The 15,746-nt window shown below is 51.4% G+C and overlaps 1 protein-coding gene across 2 annotated transcripts in view; it reads right to left on the bottom strand.

Annotated features, from left to right (window-relative positions):
• Positions 1–1,398: 1,398 nt before the first annotated feature.
• Positions 1,399–15,746, bottom strand: part of USP16 (ubiquitin specific peptidase 16) — a 39,665-nt gene continuing 25,317 nt past the window's right edge. For both annotated transcript variants that reach the window (XM_040423169.1, XM_040423170.1), the window contains 5 exons: positions 12,528–13,287; positions 11,732–11,826; positions 10,717–10,803; positions 3,618–3,774; positions 1,399–1,816 (listed from right to left, as the gene is read on the bottom strand). In XM_040423169.1, the coding sequence (XP_040279103.1) occupies positions 1,692–1,816; positions 3,618–3,774; positions 10,717–10,803; positions 11,732–11,826; positions 12,528–13,287 (1,224 nt within the window). In that variant the 3' untranslated portion in view covers positions 1,399–1,691. The remainder of the gene's footprint in view (positions 1,817–3,617; positions 3,775–10,716; positions 10,804–11,731; positions 11,827–12,527; positions 13,288–15,746) is intronic.

Below are 15,746 nucleotides of genomic sequence, written 5' to 3'. Positions count from 1 at the left end.
GGTTTTTTTGCGGACCCATTGAAGTGAATGGTTCCGCATACGGACCGCAAAAAAACCGGAACGGACACGGAAAGAAAATACGTTTGTGTGCATGAGCCCTTATGTGGTGTAACTCCACGGTAAGGGTCAAATTCACAGCCAATTGCATATCAAAATCCACATGTATCTTGTATATTTTTTTGCAGTGAATTCTCTTTGTCCAGTGAAGATCACACGGCTCTGAAAACTGGACTGTATCAAACCGTACACCTCTGTGTGTCCACCTCTCGACCAGGAGAGGTTTTTATCCACTGGGAACGAACATTCCTATTGATTGACTGCAAGCAGAGATGTTAAAAAACATGACAACTTGATACAGATCTTCCTCTGCTAGGAGGGGGTATATATTAGCTACTTATCCCGCCCAACTTTGACCACCATTTCTTAGCCACAGACAACCTGTTCGAATACAGTGCAATTCCTACAATCCAGCATTCAATAATCCATCACAGCAATGATGTGAAAGTCCACAAAGTGAAAATCAGAAAACTGCATAGAGAACCAGTTCCGGCTCGCGCAGATTTTGCCAGTTCTGGGGCAGAAACGCCTCTGCTGCAGTTTCCGAAGTGGACCTGCTCGCGGTTTAGCCCAGTTGAATGGAGCTTAACCACAAGCAGACACCCGCCGCGGTTTTGTGTTGGCTTCCGTGCGCACACTGCTCCAAGAGAGCACAGCCTCCTATTGAAAACCATGGGAGGAGGTTACCATCCCCCAGTTTTTTGCGCAGGATTTGCACCAAATTCTGTGGACAAAAGGCAGGGAGAGAGGTACTATTACTAAAGAAATGTACGGTAAGTACTTTCCTACCACTATCCAGAATATCAGATAATTCCAGCATGTATTCGGCCCAAAATTACAGGGAGTCGGACCCCCACCAATCTGGTACTGATGATCTATACTGAGGAGAGGTCATCAGTATCTGGAGCCTGGACAACCCCTTTAGGGTATGGAAACATTTGTCAGGTATTTCATTGGTTTTGCAATGGGACATACTGTGACGGTCACATAAAATCCATCCAAGTAGGCTTTTATTGTGTGACTGTTACATTGCAGCATGTCACAATACACTGAAATACATTATATGAAATGTAGCCATACCCTTAAAAGAGGACTCGTCGTCTCTCGTCTGGTTTACTAAACAACTGTATTCCTAATGAAATAACTCTGCATGTGATGTCCCTCTATTATTCCTTTTGGAAATATTTGAGTAAGTTGACAGCTGGCTGTTACCATTGCCAACAGTAGGTGTCCCCGTCCAATCGGTGCTGACGGTATTGACAAGGCGAACGGTAACACCCATCATCTCATGTTCCTTCATGTGACCACACACACACAAAGAATTCCACACGTCAAGCAGAGTTGGTGTCAAGTACATACAAAATGGTTTATAGTAGCAACAGTATGACATTTATTGCATAAGTACTAATGTCCATACTGCCTCTAACCCCCCCCCCCCCCCCCATGTCAAAATAAAACTGCTATGGTTGTGCTTTTATATACATATTTAACACGTTATGCAAGAGAAGGACGCAGCAGCAGCCGTTTTCTGTTCTTGGTCCTTGACGAGTAGGCGACTGTTATCCTCCAAGAGTTTCATTAAAATAAATATTCCTTGGCATCTGAGTACATGAGCGATGAGCCCTGCGCACGGGTCACAGTGTCCTCTCGTAGAACAGGAGGTAGGCCTGGCAGTTTAGCACTTTGCTTAGTGGCACGGCTTGCACTTGGCTGTCGCTGATGTGGTACCAGTGGCCTTTACTGGGTTCTGTGTTGGAGGCTGCAAAGCCAAAAAAAATAAAAATATATTAAAAAAGGGAGTTGTCCCAAGAAAGATATTCTACAGTTTTTAAACCAGCACCTGGACCTGAATACTTTTGTAATTGCATGTAATTGAAAATGTACTACAGCCACTGAAATCTATCTGTATAGCTCCACTTATTTTCATAGTCCACCACACTGAGATGGCCGCACATGCTCAGTTTCATCCTTCAACTGCCTCCTGAGCTGTGATAGGCAGAGCTGAGACACGCCTCCTGAGCTGTAATAGGCAGAGCTGAGACACGCCCCCTGAGCTGCAGTAGAAAAGACACTCCCCTTGACCTGTCAGCTTGATATAAATCTAGCAGATGGATGGGGAGATCTCTGGATCCATGTGAGGTACAGGGCTGGTTCTAGCTTAGTTTGAATGAGACTGTCATGTCCTATAGGATGTCCGATTTTCATTTTTTTTACATTAGGCTACTTTCACACTTGCGTTGTTAATTTCCGGTATGGAGATCCGGCAGAGAATTTCAATACCGGAATTAAACGGATTTGTTTTGATTTTGCACATTAGGAGGCACGCATCCCATTAGGATGCGGTTGTGTGAAATCAAATTGTATTAAAAAAAAATTATCCATCACTTAATTATACACTGAAAATCAATGGGTGACGGATCTGGCTTTTTAGACTCTTAAAAAAAACGAAAAAAAAAAACAAATACAAACACTGTCTGTCACTATTGACTTACATTGTTTTCAGTGCCGGATTCGTTTTTTCCCCGTTTTTATGACGAAACACAAAACCAGAGCTTGCAGCAGTTTTGTGTCCGGTCACAGAACGGAATGCTGCCGGAAACTCCATGATCAATAGTGACTGATGCTCAACTCTGAACCCTGGTGTTTTCCTGATTATACAGGTAGCCCACATCCTATCAGAAGACCCCCGGGGCTGCCCTAAAGAAAAAACCTAAAGATACTAAAGAAGACCTATTATGGGGTATGACTAGTGCATTTTAAAAATAATTTAAAAAAAAATAAAAAAAAATGTAAAAAATAAATGTGTAAAATCTATTCATTGCCAGTGATGGTCAGTTCGCAGTGAACACATGCGGGCTGCCATCTTGACTTATCCGTCCGGCGATGCACAGGTAAGCTCTTACCTGTGCCGGGAGCTGGTCTGAAATCAAATGCGGTCTCCGGGAGCAGGCAGTTCAGAGAACAGCCCGATGAAGGCCCCCGGCGGCTGTTCTCGGAACTGCCTGCTCCCGGTGACCGCATTTGATTTTAGCCCGGCCCCCAGCACAGGTAAGGCCTACCTTTGCATCGCCGGACGGGTGAGTCAAGATGGCAGCCCGCATGTGTTCGCTGGCGAACAATGCGAACTGACCCTCACTGTTCATTGCACAGACAGGAGTCAGGTCCAAACTCCCATCCAGCCCTGTGGCATACATTACATGCATTTTCAGTAGTATGTGATCTGTTCAATGCCACTCAATAGTCTAGCAGCGCATGCACAGCATCAGAGCCTCCGCGCTTGCTCCACTACTTAGAGCGGTTACAGAGTGACAGGGCCAGGCAAGATGTCCGCCCCTGTCAACCAAGTGGCAGGGGACAGCTGCTCAAGAACTCTGATGTGAGTCGCTCACCTCTAGTCAGAAGGAATAGAGGTGTCTAGGGTGTATGGGCACCCGAACACGGACCCAACATCTAATTACAAGCATCAGCACAGTATCAGACGACCACTTCCCCAATACTGTCCCTGCAGGACGGCAGGAGTCTGAAGTCTCGAGGAAAGGATACCAGCAGATAGATCTTACCTTCAGGAAGTACTCCCCGAACTACCAGCTCAGACAGGTTAGGATTTGGGCTTCGAGACTTCACGTAGGCAGTGTAGTGTCCCGACCGCATGGTGCCGCTGTGCTCGATCACCCCATACAAAGCGTACAGTACTCTGCAGTCTCCATCATGAATATTCTACAAGGAAAAATCAATCAGCATTAGCACTTCCTATCATTATGGACCAGCATATTCGGCAGCTTAGGAGAATTGTGTGATCTCTTCGGTTTGTGCTTTGGTCCCATTTCTGGGGTTTGGCTGACCAATAACGTTTATTTCCCATCTACCATCAGCGGCGGTCTAACCGCAGGCTTGTTTCCATATTTCTGAGTTGTATGGAGCAGCAATGCATAGTCTCAGAGGCCAAATATGGAAAAATAAAAAAGGTTTGCAAATAGTCTACTGTTTTGGTGTATACAGTGCCTCTGCAGTCCTATGTGTTTCCATGGTTACAGACTACAAACAACCCCTGGGTTGTCTGATCCTGCAGTACCTCCTGTTGCTAAATTGTAGAAGAAAACGAGATTTTTGTATAACTTACCAGTAAAATCTCTTTCTCGCTCTTTCCTTGGGGGACACAGAAGACCTTGGGTATAGCTCATCTCCATAGGAGGCGTGACACTAAGTGAAGACTGTTAAGCCCCTCCTCCACAGCTATACCCTCAGCCTGGAGAGAGAGACTGCCAGTTGCGTGTCCAAGCAGTGAGAAAAGGCAAAGTCCAACAAGGAACCAACAAGCCAACTACCCAACGGGTAACACAAACTCGGAAACCGTGTAGAGAAAAACAACGAATGGGTGGGTGCTGTGTCCCCCAAGGAAAGAGCGAGAAAGAGATTTTACTGGTAAGTTATACAAAAATCTCGTTTTCTCGCCCAGTTTCCTTGGGGGACACAGAAGACCTTGGGACGTTCAAAAGCAGTCCAAAAGGGGAGGGACCACAGCTCCAAGGCGAAGCACCCGAAGGCATCAAGGAACCGCCGCCTGCAGACCCAGGCGGACCAAGGCAGCATACGCCGAAGCCAGAGTATGCACCCTGTAGAACTCTGTAAAGCGTGCAAGGAAGACCTGTGGCCGCCTTGCTCAAATGCATGGCCGAAGCCCAATGCCTCCGGCCCAGGAGGCACCGACCGCTCTGGTGAAATGAACGGTGACAGCAAAGGCAGAATCCTGCCCACGGTGCGGTAACCTCAGCAATAGCCAATCTGATAAAGCGGAGGAAAACCACCCTGGAGTCCGTCAACTCTAAGCGCGGACCTCCAGGAAACCCAAGAGACCGAACGTCGACAAGAGTCGGAGATCTCCAAGTAAAAACTGCAAGGCCCAAACAACGTCCAAATCGGTGAAGTGTTGAAGCGAAAGGCAAACACCACCTTCAGAAGGAAGGAACGGGATGTAGAACAGCCCTGTCCTGGGAAAAGACAGAAGGCTCAGAACAAAAAGGGGCCATTCAGGCACCCGTCAGAGACACGACTGATACGGAAACACAACCGTACAGGACAGGCGGGGTAGAGAGAACTTCTGTAACGGCTCCAAAGGACAAGATTGGAGCGCCGAGAACTCAGTATGTAGTTCCCAGGGCGGTACCGAAGGACAGTACAGAGGAACCAAAGAGCCATTTCGAGTAAGAAGGTCTTGACAGGCCCAGAGGGCCGGGGAACGCTGGAAGAGGAAGAACAGCGCTGACACTTGATACCTCAAGTAAAGGAATCCCAGTCCCAGGTCCAGGCCGGACTGGAAAAAAGACAGAACCATGGGGAGAGAAAAAGTCAGAGTGGGGAATGCACAGCTTCCCACAGAACCCCAGATAAAAAAATCATAAGTCTTACGACAGATCCTGGCCGAAATACAGCCAGGAGCGGACAGTAGCGAACCCGCTGGAGTCGCCTGGCAAGCGGGCTAAAAACCAAATGTGATCAGGCGCAGACCAGTAACACGGGCAGAAGTCGACAAAACTGGTCCCGTCGGCCCCCGAGCAACGTTGTCCCGTATCCACCCAAGTGGGGGAGCAGAAGGACAGACGGAAAGGAACCAAAGGGTCCGCCCAGCATCCGCCAGATGCCAGGACAAGACAGGCTAAAGTTCATGCTGATGTAGCCATGTTCTACAGTCCCGGTGTAGGAGATCAAAGGACAATCTGGACCGAAAGGTAGTCCTCCCCAAGTTACCGAGAAGGTAAGTCTACAGCAGGACCATTGTCTTAGAATGGACCACGCAATCTGCACTCAGCGGGAAGACAGAACGCGGTAGACTCGGTAAATAGGCACAGCTAATACAGTCAGTGTGAACAAGGGAGACAGTACGAGGCCAAAAGGAACACCGGAACCATCCACATGAACAACCATGCTCTCCCCAGAGGGGAGGACAGTGAAGGAACAACCTCTGAAGTCTGGCGGGACAGAAGCCACATCGGAGTGATCTGTACCGAGCGGGAGCCAAACAGAGCCGGCGAGATAAGGTAGTCGAGACAGAGGCCGGCGTAACACCCTCCAACCGAACGGAGGAGTGGCAACAGGGAAGCCATAGGACAGCTCAAAAGCAGAACCCTGCTACACTGTGAGATGCCCGGTTCACCGCCTCGCAAAAGGCGAATACCCTGAAGAACCCAAGGCGGAGGTCCTCCGGACCTGGGTAATCGAGCACCCAAGAGAATTTGGGTGACCTTCCCGAGAAAGCGGCCCGCACCTGGTAGCAGATCAGACTGAAGCGTAGAGGCGCCAAGAGGAAGGACTCATACCACACTACATCCGAAGAGGAGGAAATTGCAGCAGGCAAGGGAACCGCAGTCCTGCCAGAGCCAACGAAGAATCCGAGGGGCGCTCCAGACAACCGCACTCTCGACCATGTGACCACTAGCGCAGGGAAGCAATACCGCGGAAGGACGAATGGGCACGCATCTAGGACCCATGAACACTCCCTGGGATGAAGGGCCAACTAAATGAATGAGTACCACACAGCTCCGTGCAGCAGAGAGCAAGTAGAGCCCGTCCGGGTCAGGTGGACAGAATGAACTCCTTAGAGACGAGTGCAAGGTTTGCGGCAAGCATCGTTTCCCAAGAAAACAAAAGTATGCCGCAGGAAGTAGATGAGGCATACGTACGAGCAGCCCGTAAGCAGTGAGAAGGCCAACCCACCTACAGGAGGAGAAGGCATACACGGCCCAAACAACGCACAAGAACGTCCGCTCACTGCAAAAAGGTTAATTCAGCGAAAAAGGGGGCTCGCCACAGAGTGCCACAGCATGTACGGAATTGCAAAGTGCAACCTGAAAGGGAGTTATGCACAAGCCTAGTATAGCATGCGATGGAACGCAAGCAGTCCGCCCCGAAAGGGGGGAATTGTATCAGGCAAACTGCAGTCGGCAAGAGTGCAAAGGCCGGTCCCAAAGGGGAGTGATGCTTAAAGCCGTACCTACTTCAGAGAAGCAGGACATACCCTATAATCCAGCAGGAACGCAGGAGGTCCACCTAGTGAAAGGGGAACATGCACAGGGTTATCCTAGCATTCAGTGAGTGTGCAATAATACACCCAACACTGAACTCAGCGAGAGTGCAACTACTCTGCCAATGAAGGGGGACATGTACAAGTCCAGCACAGCCATCAAGGACAGCTGTGAATCTCATGAGCGTGCCAAATTCTGCCCATGGAATGAGGGGTGGCCACGCCCAAGGCCAGCACCGTATCCAATGGGAGTGCAAGCGTTCCACCCATGTTAGAGGGCAATGCTCATGGCCAGCAAGGTATCCGGTGAGAGTGTAGCATGCCGCCCAGAAAAAAAGGGGGGTAATGCACATGGCCAGCATCTCATCCAGGGAGAGTGCGAGCACCCCGCCATGTATGGGAGTCATACACATGGCCAGCATCGTACTGGTGAGAGACAAACACAGTCAGTGAGAATGTGTGTATGTCACCTGAGGAAGGAAGGAAGGCATGCCCATGGCAGGCAGCGAATCCAGCGAGAGTGCGTACACAGCCCACGGAAGAGGGGTCATGCATATGGCCGACAGCGGATCCAGCGAGAGTGCAAGCACCCCGCCATGTATGGGGTACATGCACATGGCCAGCAACGTACCTGCGAGAAAACAACCACAGACGGAGGGATGTATGTATGTATGCTGCCTATGGCCGGCAGCGAAACCAGTGAGAGTGCAGCATAGCAACATAGTACATAAGTACATCATAGCACATCAGAGAGAGTGCAGCGTTCCGCCTATGGAAGGGGGTCGTGCACATAGCCAGTACCGTATCCGGTGAGAGTGCAGTATTCCGCCTAAAAAGGGGGGTCATGCACATGATCGGCAACAGATCCAGTGAGAGTGTAGCGTTCCGCCTAAGAAGGGGGTCACGCACATGGCCGAGAGCGAATCCAGTGAGAGCGCTGCGTTCCGCCCATGGAAGGGGGTCACGCACATGGCCGGCAGTGAAACCAGTGAGAGTGCAGCGTTCCGCCTAGAGAAGGGGGTCACGCACATGGCCGACAGCGAATCCAGTGAGAACGCTGCGTTCCGCCCATGGAAGGGGGTCACGCACATGGCCGGCAGTGAATCCAGTGAGAGTGCAGCGTTCCGCCTAGAGAAGGGGGTCACGCACATGGCCGGCAGCAAATCCATAGAGAGTGCAGCATTCCGCCTATGGAAGGGGGTCATGCACATGGCCAGCACCGTATCCGGTGAAGGTGCAGTATTCCGCCTAAAAGGGGGTCATGCACATGGCCAGCCGGCAGCCAGGGAGAGTGCAGTATCCCGCCTAGGAGGGGGGGGGATGCACATGGCAGGCACCATAACTGGAGAGATGATGAATGCTGCCTACGGAAGGGCCGCATGCACTTGGCCAGCGCCATATCCTGGAAGAGGGCAGGAAAACCACCTAAAAGGGGAAATGCCCTAGCACCGACGCAGGTTGGGAGCGCAACACTATGCCACCTGTGGAAAGAGGGCATGCAGACATGCAGCACTACTGATGAGGCTGCAGCGTCCTGCGCAGTCCAATAGAAATCTGTTATTATTATTTCTCTTTTTTTTTTATTTTTTTTTTTTTATTAAAAACACAGCTTCTCTGAGGCTAAAGGGGGGCCACCTATAGGGGCACAGATAGTCAGGAAAAGTGGGGCCAGCCATACAGGCCCATTGGGAGCCGGCCTGTACCCAAAGGGTTAACATGGATCCGGCCTGGAGGGCGGCACTGCGATCCCCTGGGGGCGGAGGAACCTCCCGGCGGGAAGAATTCGCGCCTGGAGAAGTTCCCGCCCCCTCCACCAGAGGCCGGAATTTTGCGGCCTAGTAGGCCGTGAAGCCGGGGTCTAAATTTGCGGCGCCCGGTATGTACCGCCGGGACCTGAGGGGAGTGACGCATCAAAACCGGCCGCGGGTGCCCACCCCGCGGGCCGGTCGGAATTGCGGCCCAGCAGGCCGCGAAGCCTGGGCCAAAATTTGCGGAGCCCCACCGACCGGCACCAACGGTCGGCCGGGGCCTGCTGCATAGAAGTCAAGCCCAAAGCCGGCCGCGGGAGCCCACCCCGCCGGCCGGAAGAGTCAGGGGCTCGAATGGCGGCTTGCCGGCCGCGGGAGCCCACCCCGCCGGCCGGAAGAGTCAGGGGCTCGAATGGCGGCTTGCCGGCCGCGGGAGCCCACCCCGCGGCCGGAAGAGTCAGGGACCCGGAATGGCGGCCTAGCAGGCCGCGAAGCCTGGGCTAAGATTTTTGCGGCGCCCGGCCGCACCAGGATACCAATGTCGGCCGGAGGTGAGGCCTTACTCTACAGCCGTCAGGAGCCTCAGGCTTTGAGCAACACTCCGGTAGGAGATGGGGGGGGGGGACCCAGAGAAATAAACTATGTCGCCGCTTCTGTAGCTGGCTGTGGGGACAGCCACTGGCTGCATGTCTATGGGGGCCAGGCAGGGAGCAGAAGGAGATTGCCGCTCTGCGGCACCCCAGGGGCCAGCATAGATCCAGCAGGGGACTAGAGGCCCAGTATGGGGGTCAGGCACGCAGGAGACCAGGGTGGGGGGGTGTGGGACGTAGGGCTGGAGAAGCCTCTCTCTTACCACAGCCGTCTTCACCCTCGGTCCATTCCAGCAGGGTCGCCCCTTCAGCTACTGGCACCGTAGTGGCAGGACGCTGGGAGAGGGACTTGGCGTGCGGGCGACCCTTGCGCTGGCGGGATGTAGGGGAGCTGGGCTGCCCTGATCCACCTTGCCTTCTGTGGGGGAGGCAGCAGTGCGGGTGACCGGCACTGGCGCAGCTCAACCCCGGGAGAACAGAGAGGTCTAGTGCGACTCTGTTATCCCTGATGATCTGGAACAAAAAGAAAAAAGTAAAAATCTAAAATTGAAACAAGGAGAAACCAGCCCTGCAGAGCAGGGAGTGTCTTGCCTCCTTGGACACTAAGCAATAACTGGCAGTCTCTCTCTCTCCAGGCTGAGGGTATAGCTGTGGAGGAGGGGCTTAACAGTCTTCACTTAGTGTCACGCCTCCTAGGGAGATGAGCTATACCCAAGGTCTTCTGTGTCCCCCAAGGAAACTGGGCGAGAAATGTTTTTTGGAAGGGACAGGGCAGCAGTTCCCTCTTTGGTTACAATCACATAGTAGATTTTTGCCGCGGATTTCGGGATGAAAACCATTCGCCATTCGTGCTCAAACTGCCTTCCAATATAGTCAAAGGGAATCCGCACCAGCATTCATGCGGACGCAGATTATTTTTACGTGTGGGTTTCCAGACAGCGTCAAAAATGGTGCGGTTTATTTTGTGTGAACACAGCCTTAGCGTATTGTACTGGCGCACTGCAGAGCAAATAAAGACATTGGGGCACATTTATTAAGACCAGCGTTTTAGACGCCGCTCTTAATAAGGCCCTGCGCTGGTGGCGGATCCTCCGCAGGTTATGTAGAGGCGCCGGCTTCAACACAACTTCAGCGGATCCACTAACTATTCTAAATGTAAGACCGCTAAGAAAATGGTGTAGAAAATGGTAAATGAGGCCCGTCCCCTTCCCCGCTCACTTTTTTAGATCTGACGTGAGCGGGAAAAAGTCGCAGATTTCTGTATAATAAACGACCCCCATTATTTCTATAACCCATTCCTTACCTTACACTTGGCGGTACAGAATGGGGCCAGATCAATCACCTCCGGAAACTTGATATGTTTATTCAACTTATGGAGACTAAAACCGTTCTAGGGAAAGAAAACAACACATTCACCTGCACTACAGCCCAACAGGTGGGTATTCGGTTTATGACAAACTGCATGACTAAGACATGATCAGGGCAAGTATTAAGCCCCTTTGAAGGTAAACAATGCATCAATTCACTGACAGCTGATGTTTAAACTGGTAAAGAACTTACTATTGTTTGTCCAGGATCTATTTATCGATGACCCAATCCTTAGGACAGGTCATCAATATTACATCAGTGGGTGGCCGGCTCCCAGGCCCCGCCAATCAGCTGTTTTTTACTAGTTGTGGTGCGATAGGAGCAGCAATAGGACACGGTCACTACACAGTGTATGCCGGGCTGTAGTTCTGGTGCCAGCACCAGAGAATGTCAAAACAAAGACTGGCGGGGGTTCTGTGAGTTGGACCCCCTGCATCTCATATTGATTACCTATCCGAAGGTTAATTATCAGGAAAGCCCCTTTAGGGCTCATGCACACAGCCGTATCCATGCTGCCGTCTGCAAAACACGGTTCTGCAAAATGCAAATACCGGCCATGTGCATCCCGCACTTTCTGCAGGCCACACTGTCTGTAAAACTGATTTTTTTTTAAAGTGTTCTAAAATTTGCGACACGGCTGCAAGGATACGGACATCACACAGATGACATCTGCATTTTTTTTCTAGCCCCATATAAATTAATGTGATCTGCAAAAAATGCGGATTTGACACGGACCGAAAATAGTCGTGAGAATGAGGCCTTAAAGGAATATTCCAAAATTAAGCACTTGCGGCATTTCCACAGGACGTTATACATGACTGATAGGTGAGGATCTCAGAGGCAGGACACAGACATCCGAAGTATCAGGGTCTGGTTCTTTGTTTTGCCATTCACCCAAATTATTATTTTTTTTAATCCATCCTATAAGCCAAGGACATGTTTGTACCTACCTGCTGAAATCTCTTTAGGTGTAGTGTCAGGATCGGAGGAGGAGCGGACACCAGCATCTGCTTCTTGGCATTGGTGTATACAAACTTTTTATCTCCTGAAAATGAAAATCCATAAATTCCTGTAAACTTCCTTGAAATAATAAAAAAATTAAAAACCCTGATGTGATATATTGTGGTAGTTGTAGCGAGAGTGCCTGGCATAAACACTACGGTGGTCTTTTATTAAGACCGGCGTTTAAGACGCTGGTCTTAATACCCCTTTGCTCCAGCAGTGGATCCGGCGAAGTTTCGTAGAGGCTCCGGCCTCTACATAACTTTGGCGGATCTACGGCCACTTCGCTTGCTGGCGTCGATTTAGACCATTTTCTACACCTAAAACAGGCGCAGAAAATGATGAATGAGACAGGCCCTTTCCCCGTCCGCACCACACCCACTTTTGTAGACCTGGCAGACCGGACAAAAATCGCAGATCACGGCACATAGAAGCCTTGCGCCGCAATCTGCGCCAGAAATAGGCCTAATATAGACGCATTTCTGTTAGTAAATAACCACCTACGTCTCCAACAATGCAAGACAGCAGGGCAGATGCTGAACTAAGAGCAAACATGGGGCCAGTATCAATGTGAAGGAACCACTGCATGCAGTTTAATCTGGCATTAATGAGGACGGGCAGGTGCTGGAATATCAAATGCCGGATTAAAGGAATTTCACTGTAATGTATTCAGCGGTATATGTAAGTGCTGTCTAGCTGTGGGGTGATCTTCTATCTTACAATATGCCTTGTCGCATTTCTTACCTTTCGTATTATTTTTCACAACCTTGGCCTGCTTCTGGGTACAAGTGTTACACAACAGCTGGTTACTGCCCACCAAGCTCTCCTTGCGGGTGAACTGCTCGAGGCACCCGAGGACAGACCAGTTGTCCGGCTGCGTCTCCCTCCTGTCCGAAAGTGTGCAAAACGCCGCTCTGGGGTCCACGTTCACCACTTCGTAGAGCGGTGGGCTTGACGCGTCATCTATTATTTCAATCTCTATGTCATTAGGTTCAAGGACCGAGCTCAGATTTAACCTGTTTATGCTTTCTGTTAGTTGACTGGTGGGGTCTTCAGTTTGGGGGCTCTCGGTCACCTCTAGGGTCTTGTACTGAACCTCATTGTGATCCATGTTCACGTCACCAATTTCTCCATTAACCTTGGTGTTTTCACTGCAATTTTCTTCCGGATTTCCAGGACCTGACTGGGTGTCATCTAGATTTGTCCCCCGCTCGTGCCCGTTCTGATGCTCCGCACCTTCATCCAGGGTCTCAGAGTTTACATTCACATTATTCATGCTGGTTTCATTCTGCTCTTCTGAAGGGTCCTCGGCCTTCTCCACCTCAGTTTCATCCTTCACACTTACAGAGACGTCATCTGCTGTGGGCTCCACTGGCGGCCCGGCGTTATTATCCAATGTGTTGTTTTCAGAGACGGCCTCCTCCTCCTCATCGTCCTGCTGGCTGGCATTGAGATCAGTGAATAGCACGGTCTTCCCCTGTATCTTCTGTTGTCGCCGCTGATTCTGCAGAATTGTAATTCAAGTCTATGGTCAACCACAGAAAATAGGAATACTGCGAGGTAAACTGAGTGCAAGGCCCAAATCTCAAGTACAGGTGGGTATTAGGGGTGCACCGAAATGAAAATTCTGGTCCGAAACCGAAAATTCAGGATGCCCTTGACCGAAAACCGAAACTGCCTTTTTGCCCAAATACTTTTAAAATACTTTTTTTTAATGATTTTATTAATAATTCTTTTTCATGAATTTAATAAATCATATTATATATGGAGAGGGGGATCTGTGGGTGGCTCTGTTATGGAGAGGGGGATCTGTGGGTGGCTCTGTTATGGAGAGGGGGATCTGTGGGTGGCTCTGTTATGGAGAGGGGGATCTGTGGGTGGCACTGTTATGGAGAGGGGGATCTGTGGGTGGCTCTGTTATGGAGAGGGGGATCTGTGGGTGGCTCTGTTATGGAGAGGGGGATCTGTGGGTGGCTCTGTTATGGAGAGGGGGATCTGTGGGTGGCTCTGTTATGGAGAGGGGGATCTGTGGGTGGCTCTGTTATGGAGAGGGGGATCTGTGGGTGGCTCTGTTATGGAGAGGGGGATCTGTGGGTGGCTCTGTTATGGAGGGGGGGATCTGTGGGTGGCTCTGTTATGGAGAGGGGGATCTGTGGGTGGCTCTGTTATGGAGAGGGGGATCTGTGGGTGGCTCTGTTATGGAGGGGGGGGATCTGTGGGTGGCTCTGTTATGGAGGGGGGGATCTGTGGGTGGCGCTGTTATGGAGAGGGGGATCTGTGGGTGGCTCTGTTATGGAGAGGGGGATCTGTGGGTGGCTCTGTTATGGAGAGGGGGATCTGTGGGTGGCTCTGTTATGGAGAGGGGGATCTGTGGGTGGCTCTGTTATGGAGAGGGGGATCTGTGGGTGGCTCTGTTATGGAGAGGGGGATCTGTGGGTGGCTCTGTTATGGAGAGGGGGATCTGTGGGTGGCTCTGTTATGGAGGGGGGGATCTGTGGGTGGCTCTGTTATGGAGAGGGGGATCTGTGGGTGGCTCTGTTATGGAGAGGGGGATCTGTGGGTGGCTCTGTTATGGAGGGGGGGGATCTGTGGGTGGCTCTGTTATGGAGGGGGGGATCTGTGGGTGGCGCTGTTATGGAGAGGGGGATCTGTGGGTGGCGCTGTTATGGAGAGGGGGATCTGTGGGTGGCTCTGTTATGGAGAGGGGGATCTGTGGGTGGCTCTGTTATGGAGAGGGGGATCTGTGGGTGGCGCTGTTATGGAGAGGGGGATCTGTGGGTGGCGCTGTTATGGAGAGGGGGATCTGTGGGTGGCGCTGTTATGGAGAGGGGGATCTGTGGGTGGCGCTGTTATGGAGAGGGGGATCTGTGGGTGGCGCTGTTATGGAGAGGGGGATCTGTGGGTGGCTCTGTTATGGAGAGGGGGATCTGTGGGTGGCGCTGTTATGGAGAGGGGGATCTGTGGGTGGCGCTGTTATGGAGAGGGGGATCTGTGGGTGGCGCTGTTATGGAGAGGGGGATCTGTGGGTGGCGCTGTTATGGAGAGGGGGATCTGTGGGTGGCGCTGTTATGGAGGGGGGGGGATCTGTGGGTGGCTCTGTTATGGAGAGGGGGATCTGTGGGTGGCTCTGTTATGGAGAGGGGGATCTGTGGGTGGCTCTGTTATGGAGAGGGGGATCTGTGGGTGGCGCTGTTATGGAGAGGGGGATCTGTGGGTGGCGCTGTTATGGAGAGGGGGATCTGTGGGTGGCGCTGTTATGGAGAGGGGGATCTGTGGGTGGCGCTGTTATGGAGAGGGGGATCTGTGGGTGGCGCTGTTATGGAGAGGGGGATCTGTGGGTGGCGCTGTTATGGAGGGGGGGATATGTGCACTGTTATGGGCATAACAGTGCACAGATCTCCCCTCCCCATAGCAGTGCCATAGACCGATCCCCCTACCCATAACAGCCCCAGCCCTGCTGCTCACAGCAGACTAATCACTCACTGCATCTTTATTTTACCTTACAATCGTGACGCTCCAGTAACAACTCTGCAGGCAGAGCGGAGGGCGGCGTAACGTCACTTACTCACGTGACGCACCTGCTCCGCCCACTTTATGAATGAAGGAGGAGGAGCAGGCGCGTCACGTGAGTAAGTGACGTTCCGCCGCCCTCCGCTCTGCCTGCAGAGTTGTTACTGGAGCGTCACGATTGTAAGGTAAAATAAAGATGCAGTGACTTAAAGTAAACCGCCCGCAGATGGTGAGCTACTTGGTGGGTGACAAATCCCACACCCCATATTTTCGGCCGATATGTAACTATCGGCCGAAATGGATTAGGTACATTTTCGGCCGATATTTTCGGCTGCCGGAATTTCGGTGCACCCCTAGTGGGTATGTTGCCATATCAGATTGACGCCCTGCACCTTCTACATGGGGTTAAAGGGCAATCAGACAGATGTCCAAATAATTAAAAGGCTTCTTCGG

The sequence above is a fragment of the Bufo bufo genome, chromosome 3 (genome assembly GCF_905171765.1).
Source record: "Bufo bufo chromosome 3, aBufBuf1.1, whole genome shotgun sequence".
Lineage (NCBI taxonomy): Eukaryota > Metazoa > Chordata > Amphibia > Anura > Bufonidae > Bufo > Bufo bufo.
The sequence above is the reverse complement of the archived record's forward strand: the minus strand, read 5'-3'. Positions and strand labels throughout refer to the sequence as shown.